This window comes from Bombina bombina, chromosome 3, assembly GCF_027579735.1.
Source record: "Bombina bombina isolate aBomBom1 chromosome 3, aBomBom1.pri, whole genome shotgun sequence".
Taxonomy (NCBI): Eukaryota; Metazoa; Chordata; class Amphibia; order Anura; family Bombinatoridae; genus Bombina; species Bombina bombina.
Genome location: NC_069501.1, coordinates 1,163,078,772 through 1,163,103,406, shown reverse-complemented (window position 1 = coordinate 1,163,103,406; position 24,635 = coordinate 1,163,078,772). Strand labels below are relative to the sequence as shown.

The 24,635-nt window shown below is 40.1% G+C and overlaps 1 protein-coding gene across 1 annotated transcript in view; it reads left to right on the top strand.

Annotated features, from left to right (window-relative positions):
* Window positions 1-24,635, top strand: part of DYNC2H1 (dynein cytoplasmic 2 heavy chain 1) — a 1,178,830-nt gene that overhangs the window by 415,034 nt on the left and 739,161 nt on the right. The window contains exons 50-54 of the mRNA XM_053705582.1: window positions 5,339-5,481; window positions 6,350-6,428; window positions 6,522-6,676; window positions 9,996-10,133; window positions 11,254-11,367. Of these exons, the coding sequence (XP_053561557.1) occupies window positions 5,339-5,481; window positions 6,350-6,428; window positions 6,522-6,676; window positions 9,996-10,133; window positions 11,254-11,367 (629 nt within the window). The remainder of the gene's footprint in view (window positions 1-5,338; window positions 5,482-6,349; window positions 6,429-6,521; window positions 6,677-9,995; window positions 10,134-11,253; window positions 11,368-24,635) is intronic.

The following is a 24,635-nucleotide window of genomic DNA, read 5'->3' as shown; positions in this document are numbered from 1 at the left end:
GGAGAACTTCATTCTGTGGGTGACGGTTCTGATCCAAACAGACTGGATTCAGATATTTCAAATTTTAAATTTAAGCTGGAAAACCTCCGTGTATTACTAGGGGAGGTGTTAGCGGCTCTGAATGATTGTAACACAGTTGCAATACCAGAGAAGATGTGTAGGTTGGATAAATATTTTGCGGTACCTGCGAGTACTCATGTTTTTCTATACCTAAGAGACTTACTGAAATTGTTACTAAGGAGTGGGATAGACCTGGTGTGCCGTTCTCACCCCCTCCGATATTTAGAAAAATGTTTCCAATAGACGCCACCACTGGAGGGAGCAGTTTCTACTTTAGCTAAGCGTACCACTATCCCGGTGGAGGATAGCTGTGCTTTTTCAGATCCAATGGATAAAAAATTAGAGGGTTACCTTAAGAAAATGTTTGTTCAACAAGGTTTTATATTGCAACCCCTTGCATGCATTGCGCCGGTCACGGCTGCAGCGGCATTCTGGATTGAGTCTTTGGAAGAGAACATTAGTTCAGCTACTCTGGACGACATTACGGACAGGCTTAGAGTCCTTAAACTAGCTAATTCATTCATTTCGGAGGCCGTAGTACATTTAACTAAACTTACGGCGAAGAATTCAGGATTCGCCATTCAGGCACGCAGGGCTCTGTGGCTAAAATCCTGGTCAGCTGATGTTACTTCTAAGTCTAAATTGCTTAATATACCTTTCAAAGGGCAGACCTTATTCGGGCCCGGGTTGAAAGAGATTATCGCTGACATTACAGGAGGTAAAGGCCATGCCCTGCCTCAGGACAAAGCCAAAGTTAAGGCTAGACAGTCTAATTTTCGTTCTTTTCGTAATTTCAAAGCAGGAGCAGCATCAACTTCCTCTGCACCAAAACAGGAAGGAGCTGTTGCTCGCTACAGACAAGGCTGGAAACCTAACCAGTCCTGGAACAAGGGCAAGCAGGCCAGGAAACCTGCTGCTGCCCCTAAAACAGCATGAATTGAGGGCCCCCGATCCGGGATCGGATCTAGTGGGGGGCAGACTTTCTCTCTTCGCCCAGGCTTGGGCAAGAGATGTCCAGGATCCCTGGGCGCTAGAGGTAATATCTCAGGGATACCTTCTGGACTTCAAATACTCTCCTCCAAGAGAGAGATTTCATCTGTCAAGGTTGTCAACAATCCAGACAAAGAAAGAGGCGTTTCTACGCTGCGTACAAGAGCTCTTGTTAATGGGAGTAATCCATCCAGTTCCACGGTCGGAACAGGGACAAGGGTTTTACTCATATCTGTTTGTGGTTCCCAAAAAAGAGGGAACTTTCAGACCAATCCTGGACTTAAAGATACTAAACAAATTCCTAAGAGTTCCATCGTTCAAGATGGAGACTATTCGGACAATTTTACCTATGATCCAAGAGGGTCAGTACATGACCACTGTAGATTTAAAAGATGCTTACCTTCACATACCGATTCACAAAGATCATTACCGGTACCTAAGGTTTGCCTTCCTAGACAGGCATTACCAGTTTGTGGCTCTTCCATTCGGATTGGCTACAGCTCCAAGAATCTTCACAAAGGTTCTGGGTGCTCTTCTGGCGGTTCTAAGACCGCGGGGAATCTCGGTAGCTCCATACCTAGACGACATTCTGATACAAGCTTCAAGCTTTCAAACTGCCAAGTTTCATACAGAGTTAGTACTGGCATTTCTAAGGTCACATGGATGGAAGGTGAACGAAAAGAAAAGTTCACTCGTTCCACTCACAAGAGTTCCCTTCCTGGGGACTCTTATAGATTCTGTAGAAATGAAGATTTACCTGACAGAGGACAGGCTAACAAGACTTCAAAGTGCTTGCCGCACCCTTCATTCCATTCAACACCCGTCAGTGGCTCAATGCATGGAGGTAATCGGCTTAATGGTAGCGGCAATGGACATAGTACCCTTTGCACGCTTACACCTCAGACCACTGCAACTGTGCATGCTAAGTCAGTGGAATGGGGATTACTCAGACTTGTCCCCTTCTCTGAATCTGGATCAAGAGACCAGAAATTCTCTTCTATGGTGGCTTTCTCGGCCACATCTGTCCAGGGGGATGCCATTCAGCAGACCAGACTGGACAATTGTAACAACAGACGCCAGCCTTCTAGGTTGGGGTGCCGTCTGGAATTCTCTGAAGGCTCAGGGACAATGGAGTCAGGAGGAGAGTCTCCTGCCAATAAACATTCTGGAATTGAGAGCAGTTCTCAATGCACTCCTGGCTTGGCCCCAGTTGACAACTCGGGGGTTCATCAGGTTTCAGTCGGACAACATCACGACCGTAGCTTACATCAACCATCAGGGAGGGACAAGAAGCTCCCTAGCTATGATGGAAGTATCAAAGATAATTTGCTGGGCAGAGTCTCACTCTTGCCACCTGTCAGCAATCCACATCCCGGGAGTGGAGAACTGGGAGGCGGATTTCTTAAGTCATCAGACTTTTCATCCGGGGGAGTGGGAACTTCATCCGGAGGTCTTTGCCCAAATACTTCGACGTTGGGGCAAACCAGAAATAGATCTCATGGCGTCTCGACAGAACGCCAAGCTTCCTCGTTACGGGTCCAGATCCAGGGATCCAGGAGCAGTCCTGATAGATGCCCTGACAGCACCTTGGGACTTCAGGATGGCTTACGTGTTTCCACCCTTCCCGATGCTTCCTCGATTGATTGCCAGAATCAAACAGGAGAGAGCATCAGTGATTCTAATAGCACCTGCATGGCCACGCAGGACTTGGTATGCAGACCTGGTGGACATGTCATCCTGTCCACCTTGGTCTCTACCTCTGAAACAGGACCTTCTGATGCAGGGTCCTTTCAAACATCAAAATCTAACTTCTCTGAAGCTGACTGCTTGGAAATTGAACGCTTGATTTTATCAAGACGTGGGTTTTCTGAGTCAGTTATTGATACCTTAATACAGGCTAGGAAGCCTGTTACCAGAAGGATTTACCATAAGATATGGCGTAAATACCTATATTGGTGTGAATCCAAAGGTTACTCTTGGAGTAAGGTTAGGATTCCTAGGATATTGTCTTTTCTACAAGAAGGTTTAGAAAAGGGTTTATCTGCTAGTTCATTAAAGTGACAGATCTCAGCTCTGTCCATTCTGTTACACAAACGTCTGTCAGAAGTTCCTGACGTCCAGGCTTTTTGTCAGGCTTTGGCCAGGATTAAGCCTGTGTTTAAAACTGTTGCTCCACCATGGAGTTTAAACCTTGTTCTTAATGTTTTACAGGGCGTTCCGTTTGAACCCCTTCATTCCATTGATATAAAGTTGTTATCTTGGAAAGTTCTATTTTTAATGGCTATTTCCTCGGCTCGAAGAGTCTCTGAATTATCAGCCTTACATTGTGATTCTCCTTATTTGATTTTTCATTCGGATAAGGTAGTTCTGCGTACTAAACCTGGGTTCTTACCTAAGGTAGTCACTAACAGGAATATCAATCAAGAGATTGTTGTTCCTTCTTTGTGCCCAAATCCTTCTTCGAAGAAGGAACGTCTACTGCACAACCTGGATGTAGTCCGTGCTCTAAAATTTTACTTACAGGCAACTAAGGAATTTCGACAAACGTCTTCCCTGTTTGTCGTTTACTCTGGTCAGAGGAGAGGTCAAAAGGCTTCTGCTACCTCTCTTTCTTTTTGGCTTCGTAGCATAATTCGTTTAGCTTATGAGACTGCTGGACAGCAGCCTCCTGAAAGAATTACAGCTCATTCTACTAGAGCTGTGGCTTCCACTTGGGCCTTCAAGAATGAGGCCTCTGTTGAGCAGATTTGCAAGGCTGCAACTTGGTCTTCGCTTCATACTTTTTCCAAATTTTACAAATTTGACACTTTTGCTTCCTCGGAGGCTATTTTTGGGAGAAAGGTTCTTCAGGCAGTGGTTCCTTCTGTATAAAGAGCCTGCCTATCCCTCCCGTCATCCGTGTACTTTTGCTTTGGTATTGGTATCCCAGAAGTAATGATGACCCGTGGACTGATCACACTTAACAGAAGAAAACATAATTTATGCTTACCTGATAAATTCCTTTCTTCTGTAGTGTGATCAGTCCACGGCCCGCCCTGTTTTTAAGGCAGGTAAATATTTTTTAATTTATACTCCAGTCACCACTACACCCTTGGCTTCTCCTTTCTCGTTGGTCCTTGGTCGAATGACTGGGAGTGACGTAGAGGGGAGGAGCTATATGCAGCTCTGCTGGGTGAATCCTCTTGCACTTCCTGTTGGGGAGGAGTAATATCCCAGAAGTAATGATGACCCGTGGACTGATCACACTACAGAAGAAAGGAATTTATCAGGTAAGCATAAATTATGTTTTTCCATTGTTCTCTCCGAGTATTGGTGATTGGTTTATGGACAGATATAAGATAAAGAAGCAGGTATATGTACACAATGTGATAAAGTAATGAGATCTGATCATACCTACAAGCTCAACCCATTTTATTAGGTTGTGGCTTCAAAACACAAAATCAGCTAATTCATATACACAAACAAGCCTTAAAAAAAGCAAAGCTCATACATCTTATACTCTGCATCTGGTAAAAAAGTTATTGGAAACACATTAAGGGAAAAACATTTTTATAGTATACTGTTGCTTTAAGTTAAAGGGTAGCAGATTCAGGAGAAGTGTGCGGAAGCATTCTTTTGCAGAAAGGGTGGTAGATTCATGGAATAAACCTTGAAAAGAGGTGGTAAACACAAGGACTGTAAAATAATTAAATAATGTCTGCGACGTGCATAAGGCTAAACTAAGAAAGCGAAGACTTTGATGGGTCTTTTTGGCTCGTTTTTTTTTTTTATTTCAAATTTGTATTGAAGTTTCAACATACATAACAACAAGCTGGTGTAAGTAATCAAGGTACATACGTTGTCAGACAAAGCAACAAAAAGATAATATATGTCATTAACATTTAAAGCAATATTAAAGGCAATGTGAGCCCAGTAACCAGGCAAACGTCTTTTTGGTTCTTTTCTACCATCATATTCTATGTTTCCTGTTTTAATATAGAATGTTTTAAAATGCCAATAATATAACTGCTAGTTTTTGCTCCTCACTGCCTTGCCATGGAGTGCCAAGATTCATCATCATCATCATCATCATCATCATCATCATCATCATCATCATCATCATCATCATCATCATCATCATCACCATCATCATCATTATTATTATTTTATATGTTATTGATTTTTCAGTCCTTATGCTTAATATGTTTGTTGAGTGGCATACAGATAGATCCATTTAAAAAAAAAAAAACATGCATCGTTTTTCAATCTGTAAAATGCAAAAACAGTTTGTGATGTTTAACTCTTTCAGGGGTGTTGCAGAATTTGCATGTTGTCCTTATTATGGATTGCACCAACACAAATTTTACCATAAACTGCGAGAGTAACCCTGCGTTCTATAAACAGTGCTCTGTGCAGTGGATGGAGGGATGGTCCGACAGAAGTATGAAAAAGGTAAGTGCTCACATGCATAGGTCACACCCTGAGAAACTTTTGCTCCAGAATCGAGTCACATCTTCTATTTAAAAAGAGTTCTACAAGACTTCATGTCAAAACAGGTACCTACCTATTATTTTGTGTGTTGCTAAATTTATCAAGAACCCTAGATTAGTGAGGAAGCAATCTAAAGCATGCTGTCAGGTATATACTGATAATTTAGTATAGTAAAGTTTAGCAAAAGCAAGGAAAATGTTATATTACTTATTACCATACCATTGCTTGCTTATTTACATTTTTCTTTTCATTTTAAATGGCCATTATAGTGGAGAACGTACATGCTCTAATTCATTGGAACACGTAATTTTTAAACTTTTGACACTATAATGCTATATATATTTAAACCCCTGCAAATATCCTTTATTAAACAAATGCTGAATATGGTGTCAGACAGCGGCATTTGGCTATTTTTGGCACTGGATTTATTGTAAACATGCAAGACGCAAGTATCTGGTGAAATCCAGACATTTGTTTGTTTCTCTCACTAATAAATCCAGCTCCAAAAATAGCCAAATGTTGCTGTCTGTGGTCATATTCGGCATTTGTTTAGTAAACAAATAATAAATATATGTCCATACCTACTCTTCTGGAGCCAAAGAGAAATGATGATTCCGACACGAAACTGCTGCTGACTTATTTTGTTGCGGGGGTTAAACCCACAAAGTTGCAGGGACATTAGTGTTAAAATAATAGAACATGTAATTTTAACATTATAATGGCCCTTTAAATATAAATATATATGTGTGTGTGTATATATGTATGTATATATATATATATATTATTATTTTTTTGAGGATTATTTCTTTTGTTCTGTCTTTATTTACAGATACCTCAAATGTTATTTTCAAGTGAATCTGAAGAAGAAAAGCTTCACACACATACAGAATATAAAAAGTTATCAGCAGGTACTTTTCTACTTTTCAGAATTTATTACCTAAGAATCGCATGTGTGTGTAGATTTATGTTGGTTATTATGTTTTTGGTTTGTTGATCTTAAGGTGAAGTTGAATTCTTCAACTCCTTTTTGGTGATCCATGAGTCGTGCAAAGCATACGGTGCAACTCCAAGTCGCTACATGAATTTCCTTCGAATATATGGTTCACTCTTTAGCAGCAAGAAAGTAGAATTGACAAAGAGACAAAATCATTTACAGGTACTATAAAAATATATTTTGTTCTACCTTTTCTGGGTGACATATATGATTAATAAATAAACAACTTAAAATCACAAACAAATTATGAATAGATGATAAATGTGATATAAAAAGAATATAGTAAACAAAACTGTGCACCGTTCCGATCTTCAATATCTCAAAATAACCTTCAGCTATCATAAGCTCAAGTATTGTGCAATCCTGATAAATACGGCTGTCATGCTCAGCTCTCATCGATATTCTTTGGGTTTTTCCTCCTGGAAAATGTCAGCGTGTCTCAAAATGAAAAACAAAATATAGTGTGATACTGTGTATAATAAATCAAATATATATGTGGACGCATACTCACACTTTGTAAGAGCTAATATTAAGCCAATATGTAGGAGCTAATATTTTTCAGGACCGCGCAGTACTTGAGCTTATGGTAGCTCAAGGTTATGTGAGTACATATTTGTACTGACACAGCATTGCCGGACAGATAGCTCAGCATGCTAAGGCACTGTGGCTGAGTTCTGTAGCAACCCAAGGGTTGCAGGTTCGATCCCCGGCGAGGTCCATCCACTCAGCCTTTCATTCTTCCGAGGTTGATAAAATGAGCAGCGCCTTGAGTCCCTTACGGGTGATTTGCCGCGCTTTACAAGTACCCAATACATACATACAAGCCTGATAATTTTGGGCGCCTCTTTTTTGTCCGATCATTTGGGCTCTTATGGGTTTAATTATATGGCAATTACACCTTTATTAGAAATTAATATGTTCTATGTCATTGGGTATGTGACAGGAGCAGAGGTATCCTTGTCCCCTAATTCGTCTCCCTCTGTGGAGCGCTGCTGACTTGTCCGTGACAGGTACATGTTTACAGAAAGTCCTCCAGCGACTTAAGCCATATGGCTATGGAGTGGGGAGACCATGAATCAACCTTGGGCTTAGAGGAGACTTTAGATGTATTGTGAGGGCTGCAGCTGATATCATATGCATCGTATCAATCCCTACATTTTATAAATCATGTATTTTTGTGATTGTGACAATTTTATACATGGCGTCTCCTTTTTCACTTAATTTTATGACGCAGTTGATGTTAAGCACAGTAGAACGAAAGGCCGTTACTTGGGCGTGGCCTATTTGGTATGCCGATGATGGCGGCCGTTCTCTAAATTCCTTTTACAACTACCCCCTTTTGCGGTGATCGCTATGCGCGCCCTTATTGGTGTCTTATGCCCTGTTTCCCTACCGCTCTTATACACGTTATGGGCTGGATGTGATTGCCTGGTACTTGGAGGAATTATCATACATATTTCTCATACTAGAGGCAGATCCTTAAGGAGACAACGGAGGGGTTAATTCCTGTCTTAGGTCTGTTTTTTTGGCGCAAACCCGTGAGCCCAGTTGTGAGTTGTGGACGCGCTATCCTTTATGTATGAATTTGGAGTTTTGGCTAATTATCTTTTTTTTTTTGTTAATAAAGATGTTGGCTATTATACATTTTCTATATGTTTTCTTATGCGGTGGTTTTTAAAGACACTTGTTTATTTTTATTAGGCTCTGTTCTCTGTAGCGGGGATTCACTTATTTATCACCACCTGGTGGTGATTTTGAGTATTTACATGCAGGGCATATTAGCTATGTTTACACTGCGAGGCATAGTTTAGGGGCTATTTAATCCTAGCCTCCTATTTAGCTTCTGTTCTGTGTGTAAATAGAGTTCCTTGCAGATAGTCTGCATTTATGCTATCCAGAGATACAGACGGTTACAGCGTTTTAGCTTTTATCCTTCCTGCGAGGCATAGTTTAGGGATTATTTAATCCTAGCCTTCTATTTATACTTATATCTTTCCTTCAGACAAACAACTTAGAAGACAAAGGGCAGCATGTTTTCACTGTTGAAAGATCATATCAGACTAATCTAGTTGATTTATTTGACCACAAATTTTTTTAACAGGGTAGATGTTCCAGGAGGGGTTGATCAAATGAACTGTGATATTAAAAAAACTAGAGGACTTGTCAAATAAATGGGATCTGAAATTTAATATTACCAAGAGCAAAATTATGCATATAGGATCCAAAAACCCAAAGGCCAATTATAGTCTCAATGGTACATTACTGACTGTAACTAAAGAAGAAAGGGACTTGGGAATTATTATTTCCGATTATTTAAAATTTGGTACACAATGCAGCAGTGCAGCCAGTAAGGCCAGTCGAATACTTGGTTGCATTGGAGTTATTAGTAGCAGAAATAGCAAGGTTCTTATGCCACTTTACAGATCATTAGTTAGGCCACATCTGGAATACTGTGTACAGTTGTGGAGACCATATCTTCAGACAGATATAAATAAACTAGAAGCTGTCCAAAGCAGGACTACTAAAATGGTACATGGTCTAAAATATAAAACATGCAAAGAAAGATTCTATGATCTAAATATGTTTAGGATAGAAGGGAAAGAGGTGACATGATAGAAACCTTCAAATATATGAACGGACTTAATGAAATAGAAGCTGAAAGCATTTTTCACAAAAAAATAAATGCCAAAACAAAGGGTCACAATCTAAAGTTAGAGGGTAGCAGATTCTTGAGAAATTTAAGGAAGCATTTTTTTACAGAAAGGGTGGTGGATTCATGGAATAAACTTACATTTGAGGTGGTAAACGCAAAGACTGTAAAGGAATTCAAAAATGCCTGGGACATGCATAAGGCTATCCTAAGGAAAAAGTAACATGTAATATGGGTAGACTTGATGGGCCTTCTCGGTTCTTATCTACCGTCAAATTCTATGTTTCTATTTACGTTATAATACAGCTTATACATTCAACCTATAGGTAGTTTTATATAATTGTAATACTTTTTGATTATAGTACAGTATACTTTAATCAGAAAGGTTAAAAAAATATAGAGCATTATTTCCATTTTAGAAAACAAAAACCAAACCAAAGATTCAGGCAGAGAAAATTGTAACTTACAGGCAGGGTAAACATAGTAAGTTTTGATCATTTTATTTAAAAAATAAAATATTAATTAAAAAGTTTGGATTTTGGAATTCTGTATTCGGGGATTTGTACCTGTATTATGTAGGTGATTTTTAACTTGTTTAAAAGTTATGTTATATTTTTAAATCCTTATTTTTTTGTAATGCACAGGTTCCCTTTTTCCTAGTTAGCAATAGATCCTTAGAATTGCAATCTATAAAAATAAAATAAAACTAATTGTATGTGCACTTGTGCGTCTGTGTGTTTGCATGATGTATGCATGTATTTATGGACACATACACATTAACTCTCACAAGCTCTTTAAATATATTCATTTTTAAATGACATATTCATGTAGGCTGGAGTATCAAAGCTTAATGAAGCCAAGTCTCTTGTAGACGAGTTGAAAAGAAAAGCAGGAGAACAAAGCCTTTTATTGAAAACTAAACAAACCGAAGCTGATTCTGCTCTACAAGAGATTACTTTCTCAATGCAGGTAACTTTATATAAATATTCATTTGGTTTCTTTACATGGACAATATTGACCATTCTTTGAATTGTGAAATTACAGGTACAGTTGTGGAAGCCTTAAATATATTTTATAATAGATTTTTATTCAGTGTGTTGCAAAGTGTTTAAGCGATTTCTTCTTTTTGATGGGCATTGCATGTAATATGTAGGACATTTTTTTTTTTCCCCCTCCTAAATGCAATTTGTACAAGTGAAATATAAAATTGTCACTGTATTAAACACCACTATAAAGATAAAAGCATAATTTCAGATAGAACATGCTGTTTTAGGACAGTTTCCAATTCACTTTCATTACTAAATCTTTCTGATGCTTCATGTGTAAGAGTTTGCAGTGGATAAGTATATTAGTTTGTGATTGGCTGATCGCTATCATATGGAGCTGGACAATTAAAGTACTTTTTGAAATTTGTCAGAAAAAAAATCAGAGTAAGTGTTACTACATTGTCTTTTTAGAATGCCTTTGTGAATTATACAATTGTATTGTATTTAATAGTTCTTTAACAGGACATAAAACCCAAACATTTTCTTTCACCATTCAGATAGTGTAATGAAAAACAAACAAACAACTTTCTAATTTACTTCTATTATCCAATTTATATAATTCTCTTGGTATATTGTATTGAAAAGGAGGTAGGTAGATTCAGGATTTTGCACTTGTCTAGTTCACTATATGGCAGCAGTTTTATTAAACATTTGCAATAATAATAGCCGGCAGTAGTGTTTCCAAACATATTGCTCTAGACACGTGCTTGCTGCCTACCTAGGTATATCTTCAACAAAGTATACCATGAGAACAAAGAAAATGTTATAATAAAAGGAAACTGGAAACTGTTAAAAGAGTGTGCTCTGTCTGAAGCACAAAAGAAACATATGAGATTTTATGTCCCTTTAATGATGCCATTGAGTAAATATTTTCTAATATAAAAGAAATTGTAACTAAGTCATCATATGCATATTTTTTACATAGTTTGTAATGATGTGGCCTTGATTTAGACAACAATCACACATGGTTAAAAACAGTAAAACTTATTGTCTTTATAGGCAATATAATTTAATAACTCAGTGCTGTTCCATTTGTTTTGCAGAATGCTAGTGACCAGAAAACTGAAATGGAAAAAATAAAACATAAAATTGCAGAAGAGGTTCGAAAGATTGAAGAAAGAAAACTGAAAATTGATGATGAACTAAAGGAAGTCCAGGTAACCATAATGTTTACATAATGATGTAATGAGGGAGCTAGCTTTTAGACAGTGAGTTTATATTTTATATTCTACATCATGTATTTGAGGTGAGTTCCTCTGCCTTCCCTTGTTCCTCAATTTCTGTATCTCCTTTTCTCAAATTTTCTCACTCCTCTGTTGTTTAGCTTTCTTCTGGGAACATATTTCTTTCATGTAAGTGGCAAGAGTCCATGAGCTAGTGACGTATGGGATATACATTTCTACCAGGAAAGGGCAAAGTTTCCCAAACCTCAAAATGCCTATAAATACACCTCTCACCACACACATACTTCAGGTTTTACAAACTTGGCCTCCCTGTGGAGGTGGTGAAGGAAGATGTGCTTGACTTTCTTCTGTGACAGGCACTTCTAAGCATTTTGAAGCCCAATTCCTCTTAGAGTACAGTGTTTGTCAGAGGGATGTGAAGGTAGTATGTTTTATTGCCTGTTGATTACGTGGTTTCACCCATGGGAAATCCTTTCAAAGACTCTCTGTAATCGGTCATAATCGGTCGTAGGGATTCATTCCTTGCCTCCCTTTTCAGATCGACGTTATACTCCTATACTATTACCTCTGCTGATATTTTTCAGTACTGGTTTGGCTGTCTGCTATATGTGGATGGCTGTCTTCTGGTAAGTATGTATCATTATTTTAAGACACTCTTAGCTATGTTTGGCGCTTTATGTTATGTTTAAATATATGTATTTGCTTATATTTGCCAAGCGTCAGGTCTATGTATATCTCCCTTTTCTGCAGACTAGTTTCAGTATGGAATTTATATTTGGGAAGATTATTTTTTATTTGTATTTCTTACCTGGGGTTTCTGATTTTTTTCAATTTGACTTTGTTTCTTTTCCAAATTTTCGCGGGCAAACTAGGCTTGCGGGGACGCAAAATGCATTTTTTTTTATGGCGTCATTCTCGGTGCGTGAAAGTGCGTCTAAGGTGACGTAAGTTTTGTCATTTCCTGCGTCTTTTTTGACGCGCGTTGTTTAGTTGCGGAGTTGCGCTTGTTATGAAGCGAGTTGCATCATTTCCTGATAACTTTGGCGCCAAAATATTTTTTTCCTTTTTGCATCTTGGGTCATACTTGGCACCAGAAATCTTTTCTCCAACATAGGTGTGTCCGGTCCACGGCGTCATCCTTACTTGTGGGATATTCTCCTCCCCAACAGGAAATGGCAAAGAGCCCAGCAAAGCTGGTCACATGATCCCTCCTAGGCTCCGCCTTCCCCAGTCATTCTCTTTGCCGTTGTACAGGCAACATCTCCACGGAGATGGCTTAGAGTTTTTTAGTGTTTAACTGTAGTTTTTATTATTCAATCAAGAGTTTGTTATTTTAAAATAGTGCTGGTATGTACTATTTACTCTGAAACAGAAAAGAGATGAAGATTTCTGTTTGTAAGAGGAAAATGATTTTAGCAACCGTTACTAAAATCGATGGCTGTTTCCACACAGGACTGTTGAGAGGAATTAACTTCAGTTGGGGGAACAGTGAGCAGACTTTTGCTGCTTGAGGTATGACACATTCTAACAAGACGATGTAATGCTGGAAGCTGTCATTTTCCCTATGGGATCCGGTAAGCCATTTTTATTACAGAAAGAAAAAAAGGGCTTCACAAGGGCTTTTTAAGACTGTAGACATTTTCTGGGCTAAATCGATTTATATATAAACATATTTTATACTCCATAGCCTTGAGGAATTATTTTAATCTTGGGAATTATGTAAAATAACCGGCAGGCACTGTATTGGACACCTTATTCTCTAGGGGCTTTCCCTAATCATAGGCAGAGTCTCATTTTCGCGCCTCTATTGCGCACTTGTTTTTGAGAAACATGACATGCAGATGCATGTGTGAGGAGCTCTGATACATAGAAAAGACTTTCTGAAGGCGTCATTTGGTATCGTATTCCCCTATGGGCTTGGTTGGGTCTCAGCAAAGCAGATACCAGGGACTGTAAAGGGGTTTAATATAAAAACGGCTCCGGTTCCGTTATTTTAAGGGTTAAAGCTTCCAAATTTGGTGTGCAATACTTTTAAGGCTTTAAGACACTGTGGTGAAATTTTGGTGAATTTTGAACAATTCCTTCATACTTTTTCGCAATTGCAGTAATAAAGTGTGTTCAGTTTAAAATTTAAAGTGACAGTAACGGTTTATTTTAAAACGTTTTTTGTACTTTGTTATCAAGTTTTTGCCTGTTTAACATGTCTGAACTACCAGATAGACTGTGTTCTGAATGTGGGGAAGCCAAGGTTCCTTCTCATTTAAATAGATGTGATTTATGTGACACAAAATTTAGAGAAAATGATGCCCAAGATGATTCCTCAAGTGAGAGGAGTAAGCATGGTACTGCATCATCCCCTCCTTCGTCTACACCAGTCTTGCCCACACAGGAGGCCCCTAGTACATCTAGCACGCCAATACTCCTTACTATGCAACAATTAACGGCTGTAATGGATAATTCTATCAAAAACATTTTAGCCAAAATGCCCACTTATCAGCGAAAGCGCGACTGCTCTGTTTTAGAAAATACTGAAGAGCATGAGGACGCTGATGATATTGGTTCTGAAGGGCCCCTACCCCAGTCTGAGGGGGCCAGGGAGGTTTTGTCTGAGGGAGAAATTTCAGAGTCAGGGAAAATTTCTCAACAAGCTGAACCTGATGTGATTACATTTAAATTTAAATTGGAACATCTCCGCGCTCTGCTTAAGGAGGTGTTATCCACTCTGGATGATTGTGAGAATTTGGTCATTCCAGAGAAACTATGTAAAATGGACAAGTTCCTAGAGGTCCCGGGGCCCCCCGAAGCTTTTCCTATACCCAAGCGGGTGGCGGACATTGTAAATAAAGAATGGGAAAGGCCCGGTATACCTTTCGTCCCTCCCCCCATATTTAAAAAATTGTTTCCTATGGTCGACCCCAGAAAGGACTTATGGCAGACAGTCCCCAAGGTCGAGGGGGCTGTTTCTACTTTAAACAAACGCACCACTATACCCATAGAAGATAGTTGTGCTTTCAAAGATCCTATGGATAAAAAATTAGAAGGTTTGCTTAAAAAGATGTTTGTTCAGCAAGGTTACCTTCTACAACCAATTTCATGCATTGTTCCTGTCACTACAGCAGCGTGTTTCTGGTTCGATGAGCTAGAAAAGGCGCTCAATAATAATTCTTCTTCTTATGAGGAGATTATGGACAGAATTCATGCTCTCAAATTGGCTAATTCTTTCACCCTAGACGCCACTTTGCAATTGGCTAGGTTAGCGGCGAAAAATTCTGGTTTTGCTATTGTGGCGCGCAGAGCGCTTTGGTTAAAATCTTGGTCAGCGGATGCGTCTTCCAAGAACAAATTGCTTAACATTCCTTTCAAGGGGAAAACGCTGTTTGGCCCTGACTTGAAAGAGATTATCTCTGATATCACTGGGGGCAAGGGCCACGCCCTTCCTCAGGATAGGTCTTTCAAGGCCAAAAATAAACCTAATTTTCGTCCCTTTCGCAGAAACGGACCAGCCCCAAGTGCTACGTCCTCTAAGCAAGAGGGTAATACTTCTCAAGCCAAGCCAGCCTGGAGACCAATGCAAGGCTGGAACAAAGGAAAGCAGGCCAAGAAACCTGCCACTGCTACCAAGACAGCATGAGATGTTGGCCCCCGATCCGGGACCGGATCTGGTGGGGGGCAGACTCTCTCTCTTCGCTCAGGCTTGGGCAAGAGATGTTCTGGATCCTTGGGCACTAGAAATAGTCTCCCAAGGTTATCTTATGGAATTCAAGGGGCTTCCCCCAAGGGGGAGGTTCCACAGGTCTCAATTGTCTTCAGACCACATAAAAAGACAGGCATTCTTACATTGTGTAGAAGACCTGTTAAAAATGGGAGTGATTCATCCTGTTCCTTTAGGAGAACAAGGGATGGGGTTCTACTCCAATCTGTTCGTAGTTCCCAAAAAAGAGGGAACATTCAGACCAATCTTAGATCTCAAGATCCTAAACAAGTTTCTCAAGGTTCCATCGTTCAAAATGGAAACCATTCGAACAATTCTTCCTTCCATCCAGGAAGGTCAATTCATGACCACGGTGGATTTAAAGGATGCGTATCTACATATTCCTATCCACGAGGAACATCATCGGTTCCTAAGGTTCGCATTCCTGGACAAGCATTACCAGTTTGTGGCACTTCCGTTCGGATTAGCCACTGCTCCAAGGATTTTCACAAAGGTACTAGGGTCCCTTCTAGCGGTGCTAAGACCAAGGGGCATTGCAGTAGTACCTTACTTGGACGACATTCTGATTCAAGCGTCGTCCCTTCCTCTAGCAAAGGCTCACACGGACATTGTCCTGGCCTTTCTCAGATCTCACGGGTGGAAAGTGAACGTAGAAAAAAGTTCTCTATCTCCGTCAACAAGGGTTCCCTTCTTGGGAACAATAATAGACTCCTTAGAAATGAGGATTTTTTTGACAGAGGCCAGAAAATCAAAACTTCTAAACTCTTGTCAAATACTTCATTCTGTTCCTCTTCCTTCCATAGCGCAGTGCATGGAAGTAATAGGTTTGATGGTAGCGGCAATGGACATAGTTCCTTTTGCGCGAATTCATCTAAGACCATTACAACTGTGCATGCTCAGTCAGTGGAATGGGGACTATACAGACTTGTCTCCGACGATACAAGTAGATCAGAGGACCAGAGATTCACTCCGTTGGTGGCTGTCCCTGGACAACCTGTCACAGGGGATGAGCTTCCGCAGACCAGAGTGGGTCATTGTCACGACCGACGCCAGTCTGGTGGGCTGGGGCGCGGTCTGGGGACCCCTGAAAGCTCAGGGTCTTTGGTCTCGGGAAGAATCTCTTCTCCCGATAAATATTCTGGAACTGAGAGCGATATTCAATGCTCTCAAGGCTTGGCCTCAGCTAGCAAAGGCCAAGTTCATACGGTTTCAATCAGACAACATGACGACTGTTGCGTACATCAACCATCAGGGGGGAACAAGGAGTTCCCTGGCGATGGAAGAAGTGACCAAAATCATTCAATGGGCGGAGACTCACTCCTGCCACTTGTCTGCAATCCACATCCCAGAAGTGGAAAATTGGGAAGCGGATTTTCTGAGTCGTCAGACATTTCATCCGGGGGAGTGGGAACTCCATCCGGAAATCTTTGCCCAAATTACTCAATTGTGGGGCATTCCAGACATGGATCTGATGGCCTCTCGTCAGAACTTCAAGGTTCCTTGCTACGGGTCCAGATCCAGGGATCCCAAGGCGACTCTAGTAGATGCACTAGTAGCACCTTGGACCTTCAAACTAGCTTATGTATTCCCGCCGTTTCCTCTCATCCCCAGGCTGGTAGCCAGGATCAATCAGGAGAGGGCATCGGTGATCTTGATAGCTCCTGCGTGGCCACGCAGGACTTGGTATGCAGACCTGGTGAATATGTCATCGGCTCCACCATGGAAGCTACCTTTGAGACGAGACCTTCTTGTTCAAGGTCCGTTCGAACATCCGAATCTGGTCTCACTCCAACTGACTGCTTGGAGATTGAACGCTTGATCTTATCAAAGCGAGGGTTCTCAGATTCTGTCATTGATACTCTTGTTCAGGCCAGAAAGCCTGTAACTAGAAAAATTTACCACAAAATATGGAAAAAATATATCTGTTGGTGTGAATCTAAAGGATTCCCTTGGGACAAGGTAAAAATTCCTAAGATTCTATCCTTTCTTCAAGAAGGTTTGGAGAAAGGACTATCTGCAAGTTCCTTGAAGGGACAGATTTCTGCCTTGTCTGTGTTACTTCACAAAAAGCTGGCAGCCGTGCCAGATGTTCAAGCCTTTGTTCAGGCTCTGGTTAGAATCAAGCCTGTTTACAAACCTTTGACTCCTCCTTGGAGTCTCAATTTAGTTCTTTCAGTTCTTCAGGGGGTTCCGTTTGAACCCTTACATTCCGTTGATATTAAGTTATTATCTTGGAAAGTTTTGTTTTTGGTTGCAATTTCTTCTGCTAGAAGAGTTTCAGAATTATCTGCTCTGCAGTGTTCTCCTCCTTATCTGGTGTTCCATGCAGATAAGGTGGTTTTACGTACTAAACCTGGTTTTCTTCCGAAAGTTGTTTCTAACAAAAACATTAACCAGGAGATAGTCGTGCCTTCTTTGTGTCCGAATCCAGTTTCAAAGAAGGAACGTTTGTTGCACAATTTGGATGTTGTTCGTGCTCTAAAATTCTATTTAGATGCTACAAAGGATTTTAGACAAACATCTTCCTTGTTTGTTGTTTATTCTGGTAAAAGGAGAGGTCAAAAAGCAACTTCTACCTCTCTCTCTTTTTGGATTAAAAGCATCATCAGATTGGCTTATGAGACTGCCGGACGGCAGCCTCCTGAAAGAATCACAGCTCATTCCACTAGGGCTGTGGCTTCCACATGGGCCTTCAAGAACGAGGCTTCTGTTGATCAGATATGTAAGGCAGCGACTTGGTCTTCACTGCACACTTTTACTAAATTTTACAAGTTTGATACTTTTGCTTCTTCTGAGGCTATTTTTGGGAGAAAGGTTTTGCAAGCCGTTGTGCCTTCCATCTAGGTGACCTGATTTGCTCCCTCCCTTCATCCGTGTCCTAAAGCTTTGGTATTGGTTCCCACAAGTAAGGATGACGCCGTGGACCGGACACACCTATGTTGGAGAAAACAGAATTTATGTTTACCTGATAAATTACTTTCTCCAACGGTGTGTCCGGTCCACGGCCCGCCCTGGTTTTTTTAATCAGGTCTGATAATTTATTTTCTTTAACTACAGTCACCACGGTATCATATGGTTTCTCCTATGCAAATATTCCTCCTTTACGTCGGTCGAATGACTGGGGAAGGCGGAGCCTAGGAGGGATCATGTGACCAGCTTTGCTGGGCTCTTTGCCATTTCCTGTTGGGGAGGAGAATATCCCACAAGTAAGGATGACGTCGTGGACCGGACACACCGTTGGAGAAAGTAATTTATCAGGTAAACATAAATTCTGTTTTTTGTATATAACCCCTCTTCCTTTTTGCTTCAGGTTCTCTCCATGTTAGGAGCTATGATGCTTATTTTTTTTCATCCTACTTTTGCATAAGCATTTTTTTCACATTCCTGAAACTGCTATATGAGGAAATTGGATATTTTGTTTAAATGGTTTTTTTTTTATATATATATATATTTTGCAAGACGTCTCAATCTGATCCTGCCTCTGATGTTGCTGTAGAAACCATGCTGCCTGAACAAAGTTCTACCAAAGCTAAGTGTGTCAGTTGTAAATTAACTGATGTTATTTCTTCAGTCCAATTATATGGCATCTGTCATAATAAGCTTTTGCATGCAGATAATGTTTCTATTAGTACTAATACACCGTCTGTTGTTCCTTCAACGTCTAAAGTACCTGATATTCCTGCAGATGTAAAGAATTAAATTGCTGCAGCTATAGATAAGGCTATGTCTGCTATTCCGCCTTCAAATAAACGTAAAAGGTCTTTTAAAACTTCTCATAAATCTGATGAAATTTGTATTGACCGACAGCATACTGAAATATCCACTGCTGATGAGGATTCTTCTGGTTCAGAATATCCTGATTCAGATTTTGAATTTGACAAATCTTCCAATCTGTTTAAGATTGATTATATTCATACTTTATTGAAGGAAGTTCTGGTTACTTTGGGTATTGAAGAATCTAGTCCTCTTGATAATAAAGCCAGTAAACGTTTGAATACTGTTTTTAAACCTCCTAAGGTTGTTCCTGAGGTTTTTCCTGTTCCAGATGCAGTTTCTGATATGATTACTAAGTAATGGTCTAAACCTGGTTCTTCTTTCAATCCTTCTTCTAGGTGTAAGAAGTTGTATCCTTTACCTGTGGCTAATTTAGAATTTTGGGGAAAAGTTCCTAAGGTTGATGGGGCTATTTACACTCTTGCCAAACGTACTACTATTCCTATGGAAGATAGTACTTCTTTTAAGGATCCTTTGGATAGGAAGATTGAATCTTACCTTAGAAGAGCATATTTACCTTCTGGCTATATTCCTAAGACCTGCTATATCAATGGCTGATGTGGCTGCTGCTTCAACTTTTTGGTTGGATAGTTTAGCACGGCAGGTAGAAGATCTATTCCTTCCCCGAAGGCCTCTGGTTCCAATTGGAAACCATCCTCAAATTGGAATAAAACCAAGCCTTATACAAGACCAAATCCAGCCCCCAAGACTGCATGAAGGTGCGGCCCTCAATCCAGTTCAGCTGGTGGGTGGCAGATTGAAATTGTTTCAGGAAATTTGGTCAGCTTCTGTTCAGAATAGGATTCAGAATAAGGCCTCCTGTGAGAAGATTCTTTCTTTCTCATATTCCAACAAATCCTGTGAAAGCTCAGGCTTTTCTGAAATGTGTTGCAGATCTAGAGCTTTCAGGGGTGATTGTTCTGGCTCCTCTACAAGAACAGGGTTTGGGGTTCTATTCAAATCTATTCATTGTCCCAAAGAAAGAGAATTCTTTCAGGCCAGTTTTGGATCTGAAACTTTTTAAAATCGTTTTGTAAGAGTCCCAACTTTCAGGATGGTGACTATAAGGACTACTCTGCCTTTTGTTCAGCAAGGGCATTTTCATATTCCAATTCATCCAGACCACTATCGGTTTCTGAGATTCTCTTTTCTAGACACACATTACCAGTTTGTCGCTCTTCCATTTGGCCTAGTGACAGCTCCAAGAAGGTTCTCGGTGCCCTTCTATCTGTAATCAGAAAGCAGGGTATTGCTGTGTTTCCTTTTTTGGACAATAACTTGGTACTAGCTCAGTCTTTTCATTTAGCAGAATCTCACACAAAACAACTAGTGTTTCTTCAAAGGCATGGTTGGAGGATCAATTTACAAAAGAGTTTCTTGGTTCCTCAAACAAAGGTCACCTTTTTAGGTTTCCAGATAGATTCAGTGTCCATGACTTTGTCTTTAACAGACAAGAGACAAATGAAATTGGTTTAGCTTGTCTTTCGTTTAGCTTGTCATTCCCTTCAGTGGCTATGTGCATGGAAGTTGTATGTCTTTTGACTGCAGCATCGGAAGCGATCCCCTTTGCTCGTTTTCATATGAGACCCCCAAGCGTACCTTGAATTCCGATTGGCTGATATAATTCTATCAGCCAATCGGAAGTAATGTAGGAAAAATCCTATTGGCTGATGCAATCAGCCAATAGGATTGAAGTTCAATCCTATTGGCTGATGCAATCGGCCTATAGGATTGAGTTTGCATTCTATTGGCTGTTCCAATCAGCCAATCAGAATTCAAGGGATGCCATCTTGGATGACGTCATTTAAAGGAACATTCATTCAGCAAAAAGACGTCAAAAGAAGAGGATGCTCCGCGTCGGATGTCTTGAAGATGGAGCCGCTCCGCGCTGGATGGATGAAGATAGAAGATGCCTCCTGGATGAAGACTTCTGCCCGTCTGTAGGACCACTTCTACCCGTCTGGAGGACTACTTCTGCCGACTTAGTGGTGGACTTCGGCCCGGTTGGGTGAAGACTTCTCAAGGTAGGGTGATCTTCAGTTAGTGTTAGCTTTTTTTAAGGGGGGATTGGGTGCATTTTAGAGTAGGGTTGGTCGTGTGGGTGGTGGGTTTTAATGTGGGGGGTTGTCATTTTCTTTTTACAGGTAAAAGAGCTGATTACTTTGGGGCAATGCCCCGCAAAAGGCCCTTTTATGGGCTATTTGTAATTTAGTATAGGGTAGGGCTTTTTATTATTTTGGGGGGCTTTTTTATTTTATTAGGGGGATTAGATTAGGTGTAATTAGTTTAATTACTTGTAATTATTTTATTATTTTCTGTAATTTAGTGTTGTTTTTTTGTACTTAAGATAATTATTTGGGAATTAATTTAATTATAGTGTAGTGTTAGGTGTAATTGTAACTTAGGTTAGGTTTTATTTTACAGGTACTTTTGTATTTATTTTAGCTAGGTAGTTATTAAATAGTTAATAACTATTTAGTAACTATTCTACCTAGTTTAAATAAATACAAACTTACCTGTAAAATAAAAAATAAAGCCTAAGTTAGCTACAATGTAACTATTAGTTATATTGTAGCTATCTTAGGGTTTATTTTACAGGTAAGTATTTAGTTTTAAATAGGAATTATTTAGTTAATGATAGTAATATTTATTTAGATTTATTTAAATTATATTTAAGTTAGGGGGTGTTAGGGTTAGACTTAGGTTTAGTTGTTAATACATTTAATATAGTGTCGGCGACATTGGGGGCGGCAGATTAGGGGTTAATAAATGTAGGTAGGTGGCGGCAGTGTGGGGGGGCAGATTAGGGGTTAATAAATATAATGTAGGTGGCGGCGGTGTAGGGGGGCATATTAGGGGTTAATAAATATAATGTAGGTGGCGGCGGTGTAGAGGGCGGAAGATTAGGGGTTAATAAGTATAATGTAGGTGGCGGTGGGCTCCGGGAGCGGCAGTTTTGGGGTTAATAATTTTATTTAGTTGTGGCGGGGTCCGGGAGCGGCGGGATAGGGGTTAATGACTTTTATTTAGGTGGCGGCGTTGGGACCGCAGATTAGGGGTTAATAAGTATAATGTAGGTGGCGGCGGTGTAGGGGGGCAGATTAGGGGTGTTTAGACTCGGGGTACATGTTAGGGTGTTAGGTGTAAACATTACCATAGGAATCAATGGGATATCGGGCAGCGGCGAACATGAGCTTTCGCTGCTTTCCGACTCCCATTAATTCCTATGGCATCCGCCGCTTTCAGGGCGGCGGATTAAAAACCAGGTACGCTGGGCCGTAATAGTGCCGGGCATCGATCTGTGTCGGACTGAGTCCGGCGGATAGTATGTTACGTCACCAAATTCTACTTTTGCCGGTCTGTAGGGTTTGATAACTAAGGCAAATCAGGCTTGCCACAAATACGCTGCGGAATTCCATCGTATTTGCGGTTGACGGCTTGATAAATAGAGGCCTTGGCCTCTTTTGAAGAGAGAACTTTTCATTCATTTTCAGACAGACAATATCACAACAGTGGCATATGTCAATCATCAGGGAGAGACTCGTAGTTCCTCAGTAATGAAGGAAGTATCTCGAATACTTTCTTGGGCAGAGTCCAAGTCTTGTCTAATTTCTGTGATTCATATTCCAGGTATAGACAATTGGGAAGCGGATTATCTAAGTCGTCAGACTTTGCATCCAGGGGAGTGGTCTCTCCATCCGGATGTGTTTCATCAGATTGTTCAGATGTGGGGTCTTCCAGAAATAGATCTGATGGCCTCTCGTTTGAACAAGAAACTTCCCAGATATCTTTCCAGATCCAAGGATCTTCAGTCAGAGATGGTGGATGCTTTGGCAGTTCCTTGGTTTTACCAGCCTCCTTACATTTTTCCAACTCTAGTTCTTCTCCCAAGGGTGATCTCCAAGATCATACTGGAACAATACCATGTGTTTCTGATAGCACCTGCATGGCCTCACAGGTTTTGGTATGCAGATCTTGTCCGGATGTCCTGTTGCCAGCCTTGGCCGCTTCCTTTAAGGCCAGACCTTCTGTCTCAAGGGCCGTTTTTCCTTCAGGATCTCAAATCTCTAAATTTGAAGGTATGGAAATTGAAAGCTTAGTTCTTAGTCATAGAGGTTTCGCTGACTCAGTAATTAACACTATGTTACAGGCTCATAACTCTGTTTTGAGGAAGATTTATTATCGGGTTTGGAAAACCTATATATCATGGTGCTCCTCATAATTTTTCTTGGCATTCTTTTATAATTCCTCGGAATTATTATGATTTGGATAAGGGTTTGTCTGCAAATACTTTGAAGGGACAAATCTTTGCTCTTTCTGTCTTATTTTATATAAAGATTGCTAAGCTTCCTATTATTCACTGTTTTGTTCAGGCTTTGGTTCGGATCAAACCTGTTATTAAGTCTATTTCTCCCTCCTTGGAGTCTTAATTTGGTTTTAAGGATTTTGCAGTCTCCTCCTTTTGAGCCTATGTATTCTTTGGATATTAAACTACTTTCTTGGAAAGTGTTATTTCTTTTGGCTATCTCTTCTCCTAGAAGAGTTTCTGAGTTGTCGGCTCTTGTGAGTCTCCTTATCTGATATTTCATCAAGATAAAGCAGTTTTATGGACTTCGTTTACATTTTTGCCTAAAGTTGTGAACTCTAACAACATTAGTAGGGAAATTGTTGTTCCTTCTTTGTGTCCTAATCCTAAGAATTCTCTTGAGAGATTTCTTCATTCTTTGGATGTGGTAAGAGCTTTGAAATACTAAAGTTGAAGCTACTAAGGATTTCAGAAGACTTCTAGTCCATTTGTTATTTTCTCTGGTTCTAGGAAAGGTCAGAAAGCCTCTGCCATTTCTTTGGCATCTTGGTTGAAACTTGATTCACAAGGCTTATTTGGAGGCTGGGCAGTCTCCGCCTCAGAGAATTACAGCTCATTCTACCAGATCAGTTGCCACTTCTTGGGCTTTTAAGAATGGAGTTAAAAATAAATTAATTTCTTTCATAGTGGCAAGAGTCCATGAGACCCACCCTATTTTTTGGTGGTTATGATTTTTTTTTGTATAAAAGCACATTATTTTTTTCCAGTTCCTCTTTTTTGTATGCTTTTTTACTCCTTTTTACACCTCACTACTTGGCTATACGTTAAAACTGAAGTATGTGAGTGGTGGGAGGTGTATTAATAGGCATTTTGAGATTTGGTAAACTTTGCCTCCTCCTGGTAGGAATGTATATCCCATACGTCACTAGCTCATGGACTATTGCACTATGAAAGAAATGAATTTATCAGGTAAGTTATTACATAAGTTATGTTTTCTCATAAGGCAACAAAGGCAACAAAGGCAACTGCCTAAGAGTGAATGGTCTTTTCAGAGTGCTGCCTTTGTGAGCAGTCACGTGAAACACGTTTTCATACACTCCCGATTGTCTGGGATTCTGTATTGGTTCACTTTGCTACCAAGTCTACCCAATCTACAATATGATTCTTCAGTCACTATAAAAGATCTTGTTTATTAGATATAAATGTCAACTTACAAAAGTAAGTGCACTTTGTATTGGTTGTGATATCACTGGGTGCAAGTGAACTGAAAGGTAATTGAATCCCTAATTAACTTGTAGTGGTCCCATCTGTTTCTCCCTCTATCCGTTTCCCTTACAGTTTTTACCATCTCTTTCTATTTAATGTTGTTTGTACAGGCAGTCCCCGGGTTAAAGACATCCGACTTAAGTGCAACTCGTACTTACAATCAGAGAAAATAGAGCTTTATCG